General features: G+C 38.1%; 1 protein-coding gene across 1 annotated transcript; it reads right to left on the minus strand.

Moving 5' to 3' along the window:
- Nucleotides 1-5,483: 5,483 nt before the first annotated feature.
- LOC140934874 (uncharacterized) lies at nucleotides 5,484-9,642 on the minus strand. Its single transcript, XM_073384437.1, has 3 exons — nucleotides 9,338-9,642; nucleotides 8,823-8,947; nucleotides 5,484-8,070 (listed from the first exon to the last, which is right to left on the minus strand). The coding sequence occupies exons 1-3, from the start codon at nucleotides 9,537-9,539 to the stop codon at nucleotides 7,927-7,929; spliced, it is 471 nt and encodes a 156-aa protein (XP_073240538.1). The 5' UTR covers nucleotides 9,540-9,642; the 3' UTR covers nucleotides 5,484-7,926.
- Between the last annotated feature and the right edge of the window lie 5,369 nt (nucleotides 9,643-15,011).

A 15,011-nucleotide genomic window follows, 5' to 3' on the forward strand; every position in this document is an offset into this window, starting at 1 on the left:
CTTTTAAATGCTCTAAATATATCTTCTTAATGTTCCTTTCTCTATGTCCTTGTTCCCTAACAGAGTCGGAATCAGGTACAGTTTGGTTATTTTGTTTCTTCTTCCCCGAAACGGCTTTCTTCTTACTCCTTCTCCGAAGTTCTCTAGCCACTTTCTAATTCAACCACCCTATCTGGGCCTACTGGAAGGTAAGATGAAGTTGACGATAGGCTGTATTTCTCAATGGCGCCACTTGAAGCATCAAGGGTGTGTTCTCTGGCTTGGATATCCCCAGAGTCTATTCCACCAACTATAGATACGAGGTAGGGATTTTCTTTTCCGAGTATCTCGGTGATAAACTGGTCACCATCAGTCCACTCTATTGCACCTGCACCCCAGTCTTCTTTCGTTTGGCGTATTTGGCTTTAGTGGCTGACGACAAGTCCTCCCATTTCTTTTTAAGTTGTTCCTTGGGTTTTGGTGGGAACCCGGCGGCTATACTAGCTGTGTGAACCTCCAACCATGTTTGCATTTTCAATATAAATGTCAGTGTTGGAGATAAAGTACCGAATGGAGTCATCTTTCTCCTTTTTACCTCATGGCGAAAAAAATTATGATTTTATCCGTCTTAAAATTCGGCGCTCTTTTTCTGGGGTTAGAGCCTTGTTCATCTTCAGAATTCCGTTTCATTGACATCCTAGAAATGTAGAAATGTTTTTCTAAACGATGATAAAGAAGAAGCTACGGGCGACAGCAGCAATGCTGATGAAGCGTACCAAGACGACATTAATGAAACTGAAGAGGGTCGAAAAAACGTTAGGAATTTGTTCGTTTTTTTTTCACAATCCTTATAATCTATTGAAGCTGATGACAGTTTATAAATATTTTCAGATCATTCAGCAAAGAAGATTGACATTTTAATATCCTATGAGTGCAACTCATCATGTCCGTTAACTTTCGTTGAAATACGTTTGCATGCCATCGTTATTTTACAAGAATATTTACTGATAATGTATGTTGCATGTTCTACTTTTTTTCTGAAAGACGGCTTTAAATAAAGTGAGCATCAGAGGTTAACAAAGCGCATTAGAACGGAATTACTTAAATAAAAAACTTTTTTTTTCACTTCTCAGTGAAAGATCTCGTTAACTTTAGTAGAAACAGTAAGGATACGGGACCTAATTAGGTCCCGTAAATTTACGTGCCATTTTTCCCGTAAAAAAAGTTTTATGCAACACCCGCAATTTCTGTTGCATAAATGACACTTAAGTGGATACTTACGAAAATCGTAAGTGCAGTCACTTAAGTGAAATCCCTAAGTGGACCACGTAAGTGATTTAATGCAACTCACTTAAGTTACGAGTACACGTACGTATACCCGTAACTGTTACGGGCGTTTTATGCAACCGGGCCCTGGTTAACTAGGGTAATTAAGCAAAAACGCAGCGGATAACCAGTGAAAAGCACCGGATATTGTGAAGATCTGGATCGAAACAAAGAAAACAGTAGAATGATCCTTAAGGCAAAAACACCTAGAAAATGAAACGTCAAATACTTGTTTAGTCTGTGTGTAGTCTTTTTTCCCCTCTATTTCTCTTCGTTTTGTTGCTTAACTTTGTATCCGTAGGAAGCTGGAGAAAAGGACAATCCTAAATTGTGGTGAAATATTGATTGTTACCACGCAGTTTAAATCTATATTCTTTTGTCCTCACTAAAAAAATTGGCGTATCATAGCAGCGTGAAAACTGTACTTCTGAGAAAACTATATCTTTGTCCGGTGAGAGAACAGCTTCCGAGAATTTCAAAGTTTTTGTGATGACATTTTCAGGATTAATAATACTTTATTAAAACAACTGAATAAATTAAGATAAAGACGGCTGTTTATGTAACTTGATGACGTCATATGATGAGCAAATCAGGTTATGAATCATGTAGTCCGCCATGTTAGATTTCAAACAAAAAAGCCAAAAAAATTAAGTGGGCCGCAAAATCAATAGAAAAAAATTATTCAATCTTACATGATTTACTTGGCTTGTGATTAATTTCGCATTTATAACTTGCCAGGGTAAAATTACTTCCTTGAATTGGCTGCATAACTTGTTTGCAATTTTTACTATTTTTAATGTATATAATATCTTTCAATATTTCTTGAAAAGAGCAACATGAAAAAATTCAAAACATTTCTCAGATCAACCATTTTCCAACCTAAAATTAAGCTAATTTAATTGCTTTTTCCGAAAACACCTTCAAAGAGTAACCTTGTACACTAATAGAAGAAAACATATGCAATGACGTGACGATAGATTCGGCCTTGGATTCGGCCATAACATGCCAAAGCAAAATCTGCCTCTCGGAAAAGTTGCCCATTGAGTTTTTGAACTATTTAAAGACGACAAACACACTCGATTAGAATCACGAAGTCAACAGAGAAACTCACACTCCTTAATTCGAAATGTGCAGTTTATTTTGTGCTTGGCGCCGTGTTTTAATTTATTAAATTATTTGATGAGGTTTTTGTGTCGCACCTGGAATGTAATCAAGACCTTAATTATTCCGGATGCTACGAAAACCGAATTTAATAATTGTCCTCTAACCTCGAGTGGCGCTGATTAGTAAAATTATCTGTAGGCTCTTAGCCAATGATAAGACAGATATTGAAATAATCTTTGAAAACCTCTCGAAAGCTTCTTTTTACTTTTGACCAGGGGAGTGATCGAAGTTCCACACATTGTTTTGGCATTTTTCGTGCATTTAAAATTAAAAGTGGCCGCAATAATGCTTTTACTGGTAGGTGAAATTTGGTTTATTGCGATTTCAATTACAGTTTCCATAGAAACTGTGGTTGCTCACCATTTACAAAACGTTTCCGGAAAATCTGGTTGGAAAGTAAATGGAGCACGACTTTTTGGGACATTCCAGCGGAAAATTCCTCATAAAGCCGTAATATCCTTAAGTAAGAAAAACGATAATTCTAAAGGCCAAGTGCAATGTAGTGGAAGATTTAGTTCATAAACAAGAAGAGTTTATTTAGTCTCTAGTTAGCCCGCGGGCAAGCTCTCCGGGGTGCAGTTTATTTGAGACTGATTATCAGTCGCGGCTCCGGAAACGAGTCCGAGCTCCACTACCAAAATGAGAAACTAAAGACCGGACAGAACCGGATAAAGCGGCCAAGGTCGAGCCTATCACTGATTTTTTAATAAGATTTTGGACCCTGGTGAGGATTAGAAGAAGGCTTTAAGGACGGTGCCCACTAATGGGAAGTATTTTTTTCCTAGATAATGACTATGTGAGACAAGTAGATCATATCAGGGGCTATTGAAATCCAAAAAGAAAACTGGGGGTAAACACGCATTTTTCAGAGATAACTGCGCTTCAATATGGGGAAAAACGCTGAATAGGCATTTTTAAGAAAAATGATAAAAAGTTTTTTTTTCCCCAAATTTCAGAGTGTACACGTCAGCTGGCACAAATGCAATGATAATTGTAACAAGGTTTCAAAGTCAGCAACAAATGATAACATAACAACTACTCTTTATAGGCCTTTTTTGGAAATATCAGCACAACTGGGAGGTTATCAGCAGATACCCCTTTCCAAGCGTTTGCCTCAAAAATAGTGTAAACGACATTTTTTCGAACCAAAAATTAATCGTTTGCTGAGTAGGCTTATTACTTTCATTTGGTAAGATAAAAATTAGGGTTACCACGCATTTTAAGAAGTAAAATTGGTTGGTTTCGACCTTAACTTAATCGCTTTGGGGGTTATTACAATTTTTCCCATCCCCTCCCCGGTCAGTTTTCACTATTGCTTCACTCAACGTGGAGTACTCTGGGATATCCAAAATGGCTAACAGTCAGAGAGAACAACAACCCGCGGAAGAGAGCAAAAACAGAAAGTGAAGAAGGACATTTCATGGACTCTAAGGGAAACAGATTATACTATTTCATTCGACTGGAGCTCCGCCGTCTCAAAAATTTAACAAAAATTTTTGGAGAAGGTATTAAAGATTACTTCCAGCGCACATAGAGTAGTATAGCGAGCTAAAGATTCAAGGCTGGTGCCGGCTGTAAACAAACCACTGTACTGTAGTGGAAAATAGTCGACAGGGACTCTTTGACAGGTACTCCTTCAATCGTTTGCTTACCTGTACATGTCCTCAAGATTTTTTAAACTGTAGATGTAATATGCATTGTAAACCTTCTATCGTTTTTTATCATTTAACCGGGTTACCTAGATCGAATATGTTTATTAAACTTGCACACATTCAATGAGCTTACATCTGTGCTTTGCGCTATCTCTTTCTGGCTTTGCCGCAAGTGTCATATGACATAAATGATTTGCATAGACTCAAGTTCCATACATGAACTCTCTTTTAAAAAGCTGAATACTACGAAAGTAGTTGTACCGAATGCGTTTATCTACCCTAATGTATAAACTTATTTTTGTTATTTTTTTTATTTATTTTACTGTAGCATTCTGTGTCATGATCATTCACTATTTTTCGTTCCTGAATGTTAATTTTAGACTTAACAGTGTCTGTTAAACCTAAGAAATTCTTAGAATGGAAATACTTTATTTTACCTTTCATCTCAGAGTTTGTAAACAGCCAAATGGCAGCTATGTGTAAATGTCCAGATTATGTGTGGCGTGAAATTGAACCTTAAGAAATACTATCTAAACGACAAGCTGCCCAATGAGTCAATAATTGTAATGCTTAGTAACGCCAAAATGCTTAAATAACAATGATAATAGTAAAAAGCGTAACAATTATTTACGCTTTTTTCCACGATGAAAGCGTTTGCGGTCCGCAACTATTTGTGAAGTTGCGATCTCAGCAATCCAAGCAATCTTATGATAGTTTTGTTCTTGTTTGTTCAACAAATAAAAGCCTTGGACTCTCAATAAAAGGGACATCTGTATGTACTCGAACGCTTTAAATCTATCTTCTGGTGAATAATGACATAAAATCTTACAAAATTAAAGAAATATTCGGTAAAGTGTTTAGAGCCGATTACCCGATAAAACACGAAGAACGCGAGTGAAAGGTAAGCTTGCAGTTTCTCGATTAAGCGGAGGACTTAGAGCTATTTTCCTTCTGATTTACTGATCCTTGCCCATTAAGGGATTTTCTAATACCCAAGCTCTGAGCGTAACATCTTGACTCAATAACTTTTGATGTTTTAGAATTGACTTTTGTTTGACTATAAAATGTTCGGTCAGATCGATCATACGGCAGAAGTAGCAACATGCTCATAATTCTTCGGTTTTCAAAGAACTGACAAGGTAAATAGAAATTATTTTTCATCTGTTGAAAAACGACGCATTTTTTCCACGAGAAATAACTAGAACCTCCCAGACGTACGGGAAGCAAAGCCAGTCCCCGTGTCCTGCGTGTTGCGCACTTCTTTCGCGTCGCGCGCGACTACCTTGACATGCGCAGAAAATGTGCGCAGTAACAATAGTGGGCACCGTCCTTGAACACACGACTAAAGTTAGCGAAAGCATCTCCAAGGTATTAATTTATTATCATAAAATTATAGCTAAAAGATGAAAATTAAAACAGCTAAAAACTGGAATTGGTTTTTTACAATAGCTCACTCAGTATCGTTTCATTATGCAAACAAAGAGGGCGCTTTGAAGTGAATAATGTCCTTAATATCAGTTCATAATGCTAGTTTTATACAATTGCAACATATTACCTTACTATTACAGCACAGTCAAGAGTTACTAACATTACAACTCGATACAATGAAGCGTAAGGTGAGTGTAGGTGAAAACGTTTCATTAAAACAATGAATGCCATACTCTATATATTTCGAGAAATTTGCAGTCAGAAAAATCTGAGCTTAATGTATCACTGGATTGCATTGCCGTAAACACATTTGTGCATTTCCATACATTTTTTTCCCCAGAGATTCATGTCATTGAGAATCAGTAGTAGTTCAAGCCAGCAAGTTAAAAAGAACTAAAAAGATAAAAAAAGCGCTTCACCACCTGATGTGGTGTCCCTGCGCATGCTCCGAGTCGACCTCTCAAGAGTCCCTCCGCCATTGAACAAGAGCAGTCTAAGGCGACAAAAGCGTTTTAGGCGCCAACAAATTAAACTTGTATGAAATAATACTGATACTGAAAAATATCGCACGCGTTGGGATTTGTTAAATACCAATAATTTCGTCATATTACGCTAGAGAAATAAACTATTTCAATAATTGTTTCACAAAAGAAATGGATTAAATTTTTGCCGTAATAGACCTTACTTGCGATACCCACCACCTTTGTACGAGCTTAAAGATTGATGGGATAAATCGAAGTCACGTGATTTCTTATGGGGCAAACAAGTTAATATTTAGAGTTAGCCAGCTGCAGGGCTAAAAGCAGAGCTCTCTTTCTCAAACAAAAGATAAAATTGTGTAACGCTAACGGCTATGGCAACGAGAACGGCAAAACGACTTGAATAGCGATGTTCTGCGTTTTACCACCCACGAAAAAAACCTTGCAACCTTATTAGTTGCAAGACAGGTTCGAACGTCAGTGGTCAAACAGGCAACATCGCTATTCAACTCGTTTTGCAGCAATGTTGCAAAACAAGTTGCACGTATTTTGTTGCCCGTCGTACTGTTGCTCAGAAAAAAACAAAAAACAAAACAACTTTGCACGTGCAGCACACTTTTTTTGTACATTTCTTTGCCGTTGTTTTGCACGACTACAACGTGAAACTTCCTAGTTACACGTTTTGTGGAGGAAATGTCGTTTTAACCTCGGTGGTCGCTAGCATTTCTCAGTTTCTTACCGCCGCTACATTATAATTTTCATGCTTTTCTTCCCACGAAAGTCGTCTCCTTTGTTTTTTATCTCTCGCTCTAGCTCTTTCTTTGTTATCCCCGTCAGTGTAGCGTTAAAATTTCGTAGGAAAAAAAATACTCGGCTTTGACAGCTGTCAATTCACCTTTATATAGATGCCGTATATAACTGACAGGCTATTGTCATTTTCCATGTCCATGGGCTCCTGCCATGTCTTAGTATGGTGCTGGTAAATATGACATTTGAAATTGGCTTACATGTAGGGGGTGGACGGAAGTACGGACGTACGGAGGGTCACGTGATTACCAAAATTTCTTGCGTCCATAGAGATTCATGGTGCTCCGCTGCCCGTGCTTCGCGCGCGCAAGAGTTTGGCTATAAAATATGTCATACAAGAAATCGCAGCCGCGTTTGTTTATTCTGGACAACAAAAAATGAAGAAATTCCTGTCTTAAAGACGATAATGGCAAATTATGGGTGGAATTGATCATTGTTACTTTTTTGGTTGCAGTAGTGACCGTAGATGTTCTCACAGCAAGCAGTAACAACCTACTGAACTTGTCTGAATTAGAACTGTACATTTTGCAAGACTGAAATCGTCGTCTCGTTTTGAGAGAATCAACAAACTCGACCATTGTTACTCGTTTTAGTAACTATTTTATCACTAGTCTGCCCCTGAAATACCACGTTCGTTGCTTTTATCCCATTAATCACAAAGCACGTGCAAAGTTTAATAGAGGTTATTGTGATAAAGGTCTATTTGTCAAATTTTAAAAGTTTACGTTGGTCTTTACTCCCACCTTTTCCTTGCGACGCCATGCGACATGATGTCAAATAAAATATATCCACAAAAGCACATTTCCAAAATCGTTTTCAAAAAGCGTTTAAAGCTTCTACTTCTTGTAAACGCAAAGAAAGAAAACAAACTCTTTAAGAGATAGAAAGAAAAAGAAGACAAATTGGGAGAGAGATTATTTGCAAAAGTTGGATTTTTTTTCCCTTTCCGTCCTGAAGCTACTTCTTACTAACTTTCCTTGGTTTGATGTTGAAAAGTGATTTTCTTGATTCCTTTGCTTATACGTATACTTTTCTTTCCATTTCTTTCTTTCTTTCTTTTTTTGAAAACACATAAATGATCAGAAAATAGGTCACGCTTTGTTGTTTTCAATTAAACGTCTCGTCATTACAATGACTCCAGCTACACCAACTGCTACTGCTACAGTACCACAGCCAACTGCTACTACCATGTCAATTATATCAGAGGACCGCTTGGATCGTTTCGTCTTTCCAGTCTAGCAATAAAAGATGCATTAGTATTTCATGAATAGAGAGAGTATTAGATTCTAAGACGTGGACGACTACGAAAACGAGATTTTCTGAATGCTTAGTAGTGCACGCACGTGAGGTAGCGTCATTTTGGCGGGAAAACGCGATAGCCATCGCGGTCATTCTACCACGGGTTTTAGCGAAAATTTCGTAGTGACGGAAACAAGTTATCAAATGTTAGAAGTTTTATTAGAAGTTGCGTTTTATTACAGAGTGCCCAGCAATCGAAAATGCAATTTCATTTTTGTCTACAGGTGCTCACTAAAAGGAGAGCTGAGAGGAAATTCATTGCACAAGTTTTTACAAAATTGTCTGAAAATCGTAGGAAATTGTGAGCCGCCTTTGGATAACTATATGGAATTTAAACTTAGGGTGGATTTCCACTGTCGCGTAATTTTTACGTGCGTGCGCTCGTAAATTCTACGCGCGTAAATAAAATAGAGGTAAGTATGGAACGTCACGCGTAAAGGTAAAAGTTGAACTTCGCTTAACTTTTAAGTTCACGTGCAGCTTTCATACAGTGCCTCTACTTTTTTTAAGCGCATAAAATTAAATACGTAAATTACGCGACAGTAGAAATCTACCTTAAGAATCACATGGTACGACGAGTTAAAGAATGCTCCACTGATCAAACGCAAAACTATAAATATCTAAGCATTGATTTATTTTTGAGAGGAGCCAGGTCTTGGAATACATAATCAAGTAAATAAAAACTTACCCCAAAAGCTGTAACTGTTGTCATATCGTCGTCTTTATTATCTACAATAAAAGGTTCGGTAGTTTCTGTTCCTGATGCCTTCTCTTGAAGGTTTTCCTCCATTGCGGGCTCGGCTTTGCTTTCCCCTAAGTAAAAAAAAGTAGAAAAAGCTGTAAAAAGTTCCGTAGATACAAACAGTCAAACACATTGATTGACCCCATACCTGTAGCTAGTTCTTACTGATGGTCGTATAAATTTGCTCTGAAATCCTGAATTCAACTTAAAAGACTGTTTAATGACAGTTTTTAGTTCAATTAGATAAACAGTTCTCGTGGCTTCCACTTTATCATAAAATAACAATGCTGCTTTGATCAAAGTTATTATGACCAGATTAGTTGGTCCTGTGTGGTCATAATCATTACTAGAAATACGTGTATCGCAAAACCTCCCTGGAAGCTCAAGTGTAATAATAGGCCAGTGGAAGGAACAAAGGAGACTGGTGCCGCTTGTAATGTGTTGAACATATTGCCGCTTACCTTGTATCGTCTTGCCTTTTGTTTTTGAAACCATGGAGAGCATTGTGTCGAACTTTGGATTTTCAGACCGCTTGAGTTCGCAAGAGTCTGAGTCGTGACATTTTACTAAATAACAGTTCTTATTCACCATAAAGGCGACGTCGCATCTCTTAGAGCCACAGCAGTGTCCTATGCAGTCGTCCATTTTGTCAACCGTTGCCATTTTGTAGTATGTTCCCGCCTTTGCGCCTTTCGCTAGAGTGACATTGTAATTAACTGAACTTTTGCCACAAGGAGTCTTGTCAGAAGAGATTAATTCGAGTTTTGCATCTATAAGGAAAAGAGAAACCGATGATGATGTGTGACAATACCGTACCAGCAAAGTTTTTGTTTTATAAGAGAGATTCGAGGCTTGCAGCTGTAAGTGCGAAAGAGTTACCAAGCTAAGGTTACTGTTTAACGGTGTCGTAAGGTTTGAGAGCTACTGGTTTGAGATTTTATCTTTGACAGAAAACCAAAAAAAAAATTCTAATCAGCCCAGTCCTTCGGATAAACGCGCTTAATTTTGATGTTGGTAAAGTGAAAGAATTTTCCAGTCTTTGGAAAGTAGAACAAAGACCTTTATTAAGCGTATAGCCAAGCTGCACCACCCCACTATTTGAAGAAACTCAAAGGTTCATTTTCAAAAGCAAATAGTCTAACTGTTTTAGGTTTTGGCAAAACACTACATAAATTGGCCTGGAACCCCAAAGGCTTCTGCAGCACTAAGTGGAAGACATAACTATTCTGAGCAGTCGTACAGCCAAGAATAACATTATAAGAGGAGACAGAATGCAATTTGAAGTCTATACTTTCTAAAGGTCCGTTTTGATTGGGTCTGCTGCCTGTTCATCGGTCAGGAGGGAAAGTGGTGGACTTTCTCGCGCTTCTCACTCGGTCTCACATCTTTGTAGCTCAAAATTTTCAACTTGTGGGCACGTCTACGTGAAACCTAGTATACGTATCTTTTGCTATTTCAGGAGCCGTTACGTTCGTGTAGGAGGGTAGGCTCTTTTTAAGAGCCGGTGACAAATATTTGCAGTGAAAATGCCAGTTTAAAATTACCTCATTTTGTGGTTACCTCGCCCCTTTCAGCCCCCACAACAGGGCATTTGGTAACAATGAATTGTCTCTGCTCGTCAGTAATAGCTTCAAAACTGCATCTTACCCGGGCGCTTCTTGAGATTTTCTGAGGTAATCGAGACGCAAGGATCATGGGAATTCTTAAAAACGCAAAGGGACAAGGGAACCCCACGACTACCGCAGAAAATCCCAAGAAGCACCTCGGTACGAGAGAGGCTTCAAAATCAACTTGATATTGCTTACGTACATTCCGCATCATGTTTCTATTAGTCAGTTTTAATCATGTGTTTTTTTTAGCTTAGATCAGCTTTCGTTCTCCTTTGTACAGCCTGACTGGCCTGATCTTGCGTTTTTTAAAAGCTGTACCAACTCTTTCATTTAGGGACTGAAATGTTTCAAGTGCAATACTAACCACGTTAACCGGGTCTTCCCCTACACAACTTCCCTAACGAGAGAGGGGTCGAGTAGCAAAGGACCCTGGGAGCGAGGTTGGTGTGATACTAGGGAGCTTAAGCAACAACGACAGTGACGGCTATGAAAACGTACGTCACTAAAAAGTGAAGTTGCGCTGCTTTAAACTTTATCGCGCTTATTCCATCTCGTTCAGTTCGTCAAATGTTGGCAATTACAGTGAAACCCTGGCCTTACAGCCACCTAGGTAATACGGTCACCTCGTTATTACGGCCACTTTTGTTTGGCCGCCCGGCAAAAGCGACCATACATTTCCTTGTTAAGACACCCTCGTTAATACGGTCACCCTGCTATTACGGCCATTTTGTTTTTGACCGTATTAACGGGGTTCCACTGTAATTCTGGAGTTGAATTCTAAAGCGCTGTATCGAAGTTCAGGAAAATAAATAAAGAGAAAGTCGTTGTCTTGTTTTTACGTCCTCCACGAAACGTGAATTTTGGCATTTTCACGTCGTTGTGGTGCAGTGACGGCAAAGAAATGTACAAAAAAGCGTGATGCACGAGGGCCTATTACTTTCTTGCCGTTCTCGTTGATGTCGCCGTCGTCGTTGCTTAAACTCCCTACTACGATCTAGCCCCAACTTCCTCGAAAGACCACTTTTCGCATTTTGAAGCATTATGCAGGTTTGTCAGTAAACTACATTTTTAAAAAACTTACCTGTTAAACTAAGAAATGAAATGAAACAGAAACAAAGCAAAGTTAGGCCAACTTCCATCCCTGATGCCTACTGGTATAGACTGAAACAGATATTGAATAAGTGTTAAATTAGCCTTTAAACGTTACAATGAACCATAAAGCGTGATAGTGTTCTGTAAGTTCTTTGTTGTGGAGGTAGGGCATGCAGGATATAACTGAGGTAGTGTTTTGCGGTCGATCGGAATGTTTCTATCATAGATTTCCTTGTTTAATCCTTAACTTGTGCCAAATAATGCTTCGATGTGAAACCTAAAACCCCTATTTGATTCGGTAAATGCTCGCTAATATTTGCCTCTCCTGTTGCAAATATTTGATAAACACGTGACAGATTCATTACTGTGTGATACGTACAGGCACTGTTAGTGAACGTCTCTACACTAAAGAAACAATACGTTTGGCAGGCTCTTGGTCCCCTTTGCAAACCAAACCTTCTCCTCTGAGCAGGAGGGAAGAGAAAAAGGACTAAGCTTGTATTCAAGGTGAGAAATTAGAATCTCTGCGTCAAAAAAGTCGTTACAAATTTATGATTGGTCATGCAGACGAGGTCATAAATCTCAAACCTAAGAGTCTAGAAACTACCCCCGGCATAAAGTAAGTGTTGAAATTGCTCCTTCATCCAATTCAGCAACGTTATAGAAACTACGGCTCAAGTTTGAGCCTCAAAAACAATAGTTGTTTGGCTTTTGATTTGTGGCTTTTAGTGAAAGTAATTTATTATATAAACACCAATGAAATACCAGGTGAGCTTTCGCGCGAAAACTTGATATCTTCACGTGTGAAAATAACATGTTATTTTCACGCGTGATAATATCACTGTTGCTATGGCTACATAATAGATCGCGCCTTTCACACCAAAAAACTATTAAAGTGAAATGGTTTGGTAGTTCATTGGTGTCTATATAATAAATAGAACATGCGCTCACTCGTGAAATATTTTTCAACACTCGAAGAAAAATTTCGTATCTCCGCGCGGCCATGTAATGTCCTCTATATCTGTCATTAAGATAACTTTTATGTCTTTTTAATAAAGATTAACTCTAAATACGTATAATTATACCTGTGAAACACTGCCAAAAAGTAATAGAAATCTACAGATTCTGTGTACGAGATATGAATCAGAATTTCTTTTTTGTGAAAATGCCGGCAGCGCTCATTCATCTCGGTGGAATTCTCATTTGAAAGAGACGAACGTGCTCTCGTCTCGCTTAGGGGTGAAGCTCTGGCAGCTTTTAATCTTACAAAGGGATTTGTACAAAACATAAACAAAGAAAACCAATTGACACCATGCTGTGTTGAAGACAGCATTCAAGTTTCAATATTCGCGCAATCTGAATCAGCTCCGAGAATTGGTTTTCTGTTTTAGCACAGACTCTTTTGAGTCACACAATTCCCGCGCCACACCCAGGTAGGTTTCAAATTCCAGTTTACCGACGAGCATTAACCATACCACTCATGATACAGGAGTCGTTCCCCAGTTCATTTATCAACAAAACAGAACATGGATGTTTTAAGGACTGATCCAAGTTAAAGTCTGTCCCGCTGTACACCTTGAACATTGGAATTAAGGAAGAAAAAACGCGAACATTTATTGACTTTATCAAGTATAAAACTAATTTGGCGAAATCAATAAAATTAAAACTTCACTCGTCCTGAGTTTCGAGAATCAGTGATTATAATCAGTATCCCGGAACGGAAAGACATGTAATTCAGTTCGTCAGATTTCTTGATCTCTTCAACAATTTTGTTAAAACTTGATAGGTAAGTACAAAATCAAGAAGAAAATCACAACTGAATTGGAACAGACGTTAAGTTAGAAATTCAACAAACAGACTACGAGAAATCCACCGGTTAGTAGATTATAAACACGACTAAACTAGCATTAAATGTCATTTCATATTTGTAGTTAAAACTACCGGTACGTTTTAAGTTATACAAATTTCTACTGACTTCTTAGCCTTTCCCAAAAATCGTTAAAGAAATGATTCTGGGCAAGGGTGTCCTGTAGAAAAAGAAGTAAATCAAATCATGGCTCGATCTGTGATTTTAACGGAAAACTCTCTCAGGCCTAACGAATTGTATAACGACCACTTGTTGCGCTGGTAGTATTTTCCAAAATTATACGGTTAATCTTTGCAATATTTGGAGAATAAATATTTCCTATTTGAAAGATTATAAGGCGTCAGGGAAATTGCAGATTTACTTACCAAAAGCGCACGTTTTATGGACGATTTTTTAAGGGAGAATGAAGTCACTCGATATCCTAGAAACCATTACTAATAAATTCAAGTTAGGCCATGCGCGGCTGGGCAAAATAGACAGCACCTGTCCGTAATTACTGGTATATGATGACAGTAACATTGTCTTGAAACAGAAACAGTGTTGCTCATGACACCTTGTTAACCTGACTTATTTCTGGGGAATGTTCGCAGAAATTCTTAGTGACTGTGAACTTGTAAGCACTTAACAAACTAATTCCTAGTACTGTTAGAATTTGCACGTTAGATGAGGTCTGTTATATTCTGCACGAGGCCATAACAAGGGCTATTACTTGATTTTCTGGACTACTAGATCTGGATATGGATGACGAAGGATATTTAATGATTTAATATTTTTGGAGCAACAGTAATGCCCTAAAGCTTGTTACTAGATGCAAAACGGAGTTTTTCTGGTTTGTTTTTTTTTCTTTAAAAAAATAATAAAGCAGCATATGGGAAGAAAGGTAAATCAAAGCAAACGCGTTACATTCGCTCGGTGAAAATGCTGAAGGAGAAGAGAAGTATTAAATTTCACAAACGTAGGAGCTGGACGGGGAACCCTAATCCGACTCGTAAAAAAGTAGAGTGATTTAAAAATCTCTAGTGAAAGGTTCTACCAAATAAGCAACTCTGTATTTACTGTGTTTGTAGAGATACTACACAAATAAAAGTTTGACAGAAACGGACCCAAAGAATCAGGCTTTTTAAATTTTCAGTTAACTGACTGGAGTTTTTCTTGCAGGAGTTTTGTTCTGCTGACTCAAGCTCAGGTATCTTTCATTATACACGTTCTTGTTTTCCAAATTCTTTCACTTTTTCACGGTCAGTACTTCAAAAAACGAGAAAATGTCCTGCAGGCAATCCAACACTCTATATTAGACCTTATTTGCTCTAACTCTGCTCCACAGTGTAGACACAATGGAGGCTTGTATGGACATTTGGATACAAATCACTGACGTAAGTATTTTGTCTCCCCAGGCCACGAGCAGTTGGTACCATTGTTAACGGTGTGGGAAGAGTCTATCCTTAACCATTTAAATTCTCCACGGAAGCGATGATAATAAGGCAGTATAAACTATAATTATTGAATAACGCTTTGGATCAGTTATCTGCAGCCTTTTAAACCCAACTGTCTTATTTTATTCAATTT

This window comes from Porites lutea, chromosome 4 (assembly GCF_958299795.1).
Source record: "Porites lutea chromosome 4, jaPorLute2.1, whole genome shotgun sequence".
NCBI lineage: Eukaryota > Metazoa > Cnidaria > Anthozoa > Scleractinia > Poritidae > Porites > Porites lutea.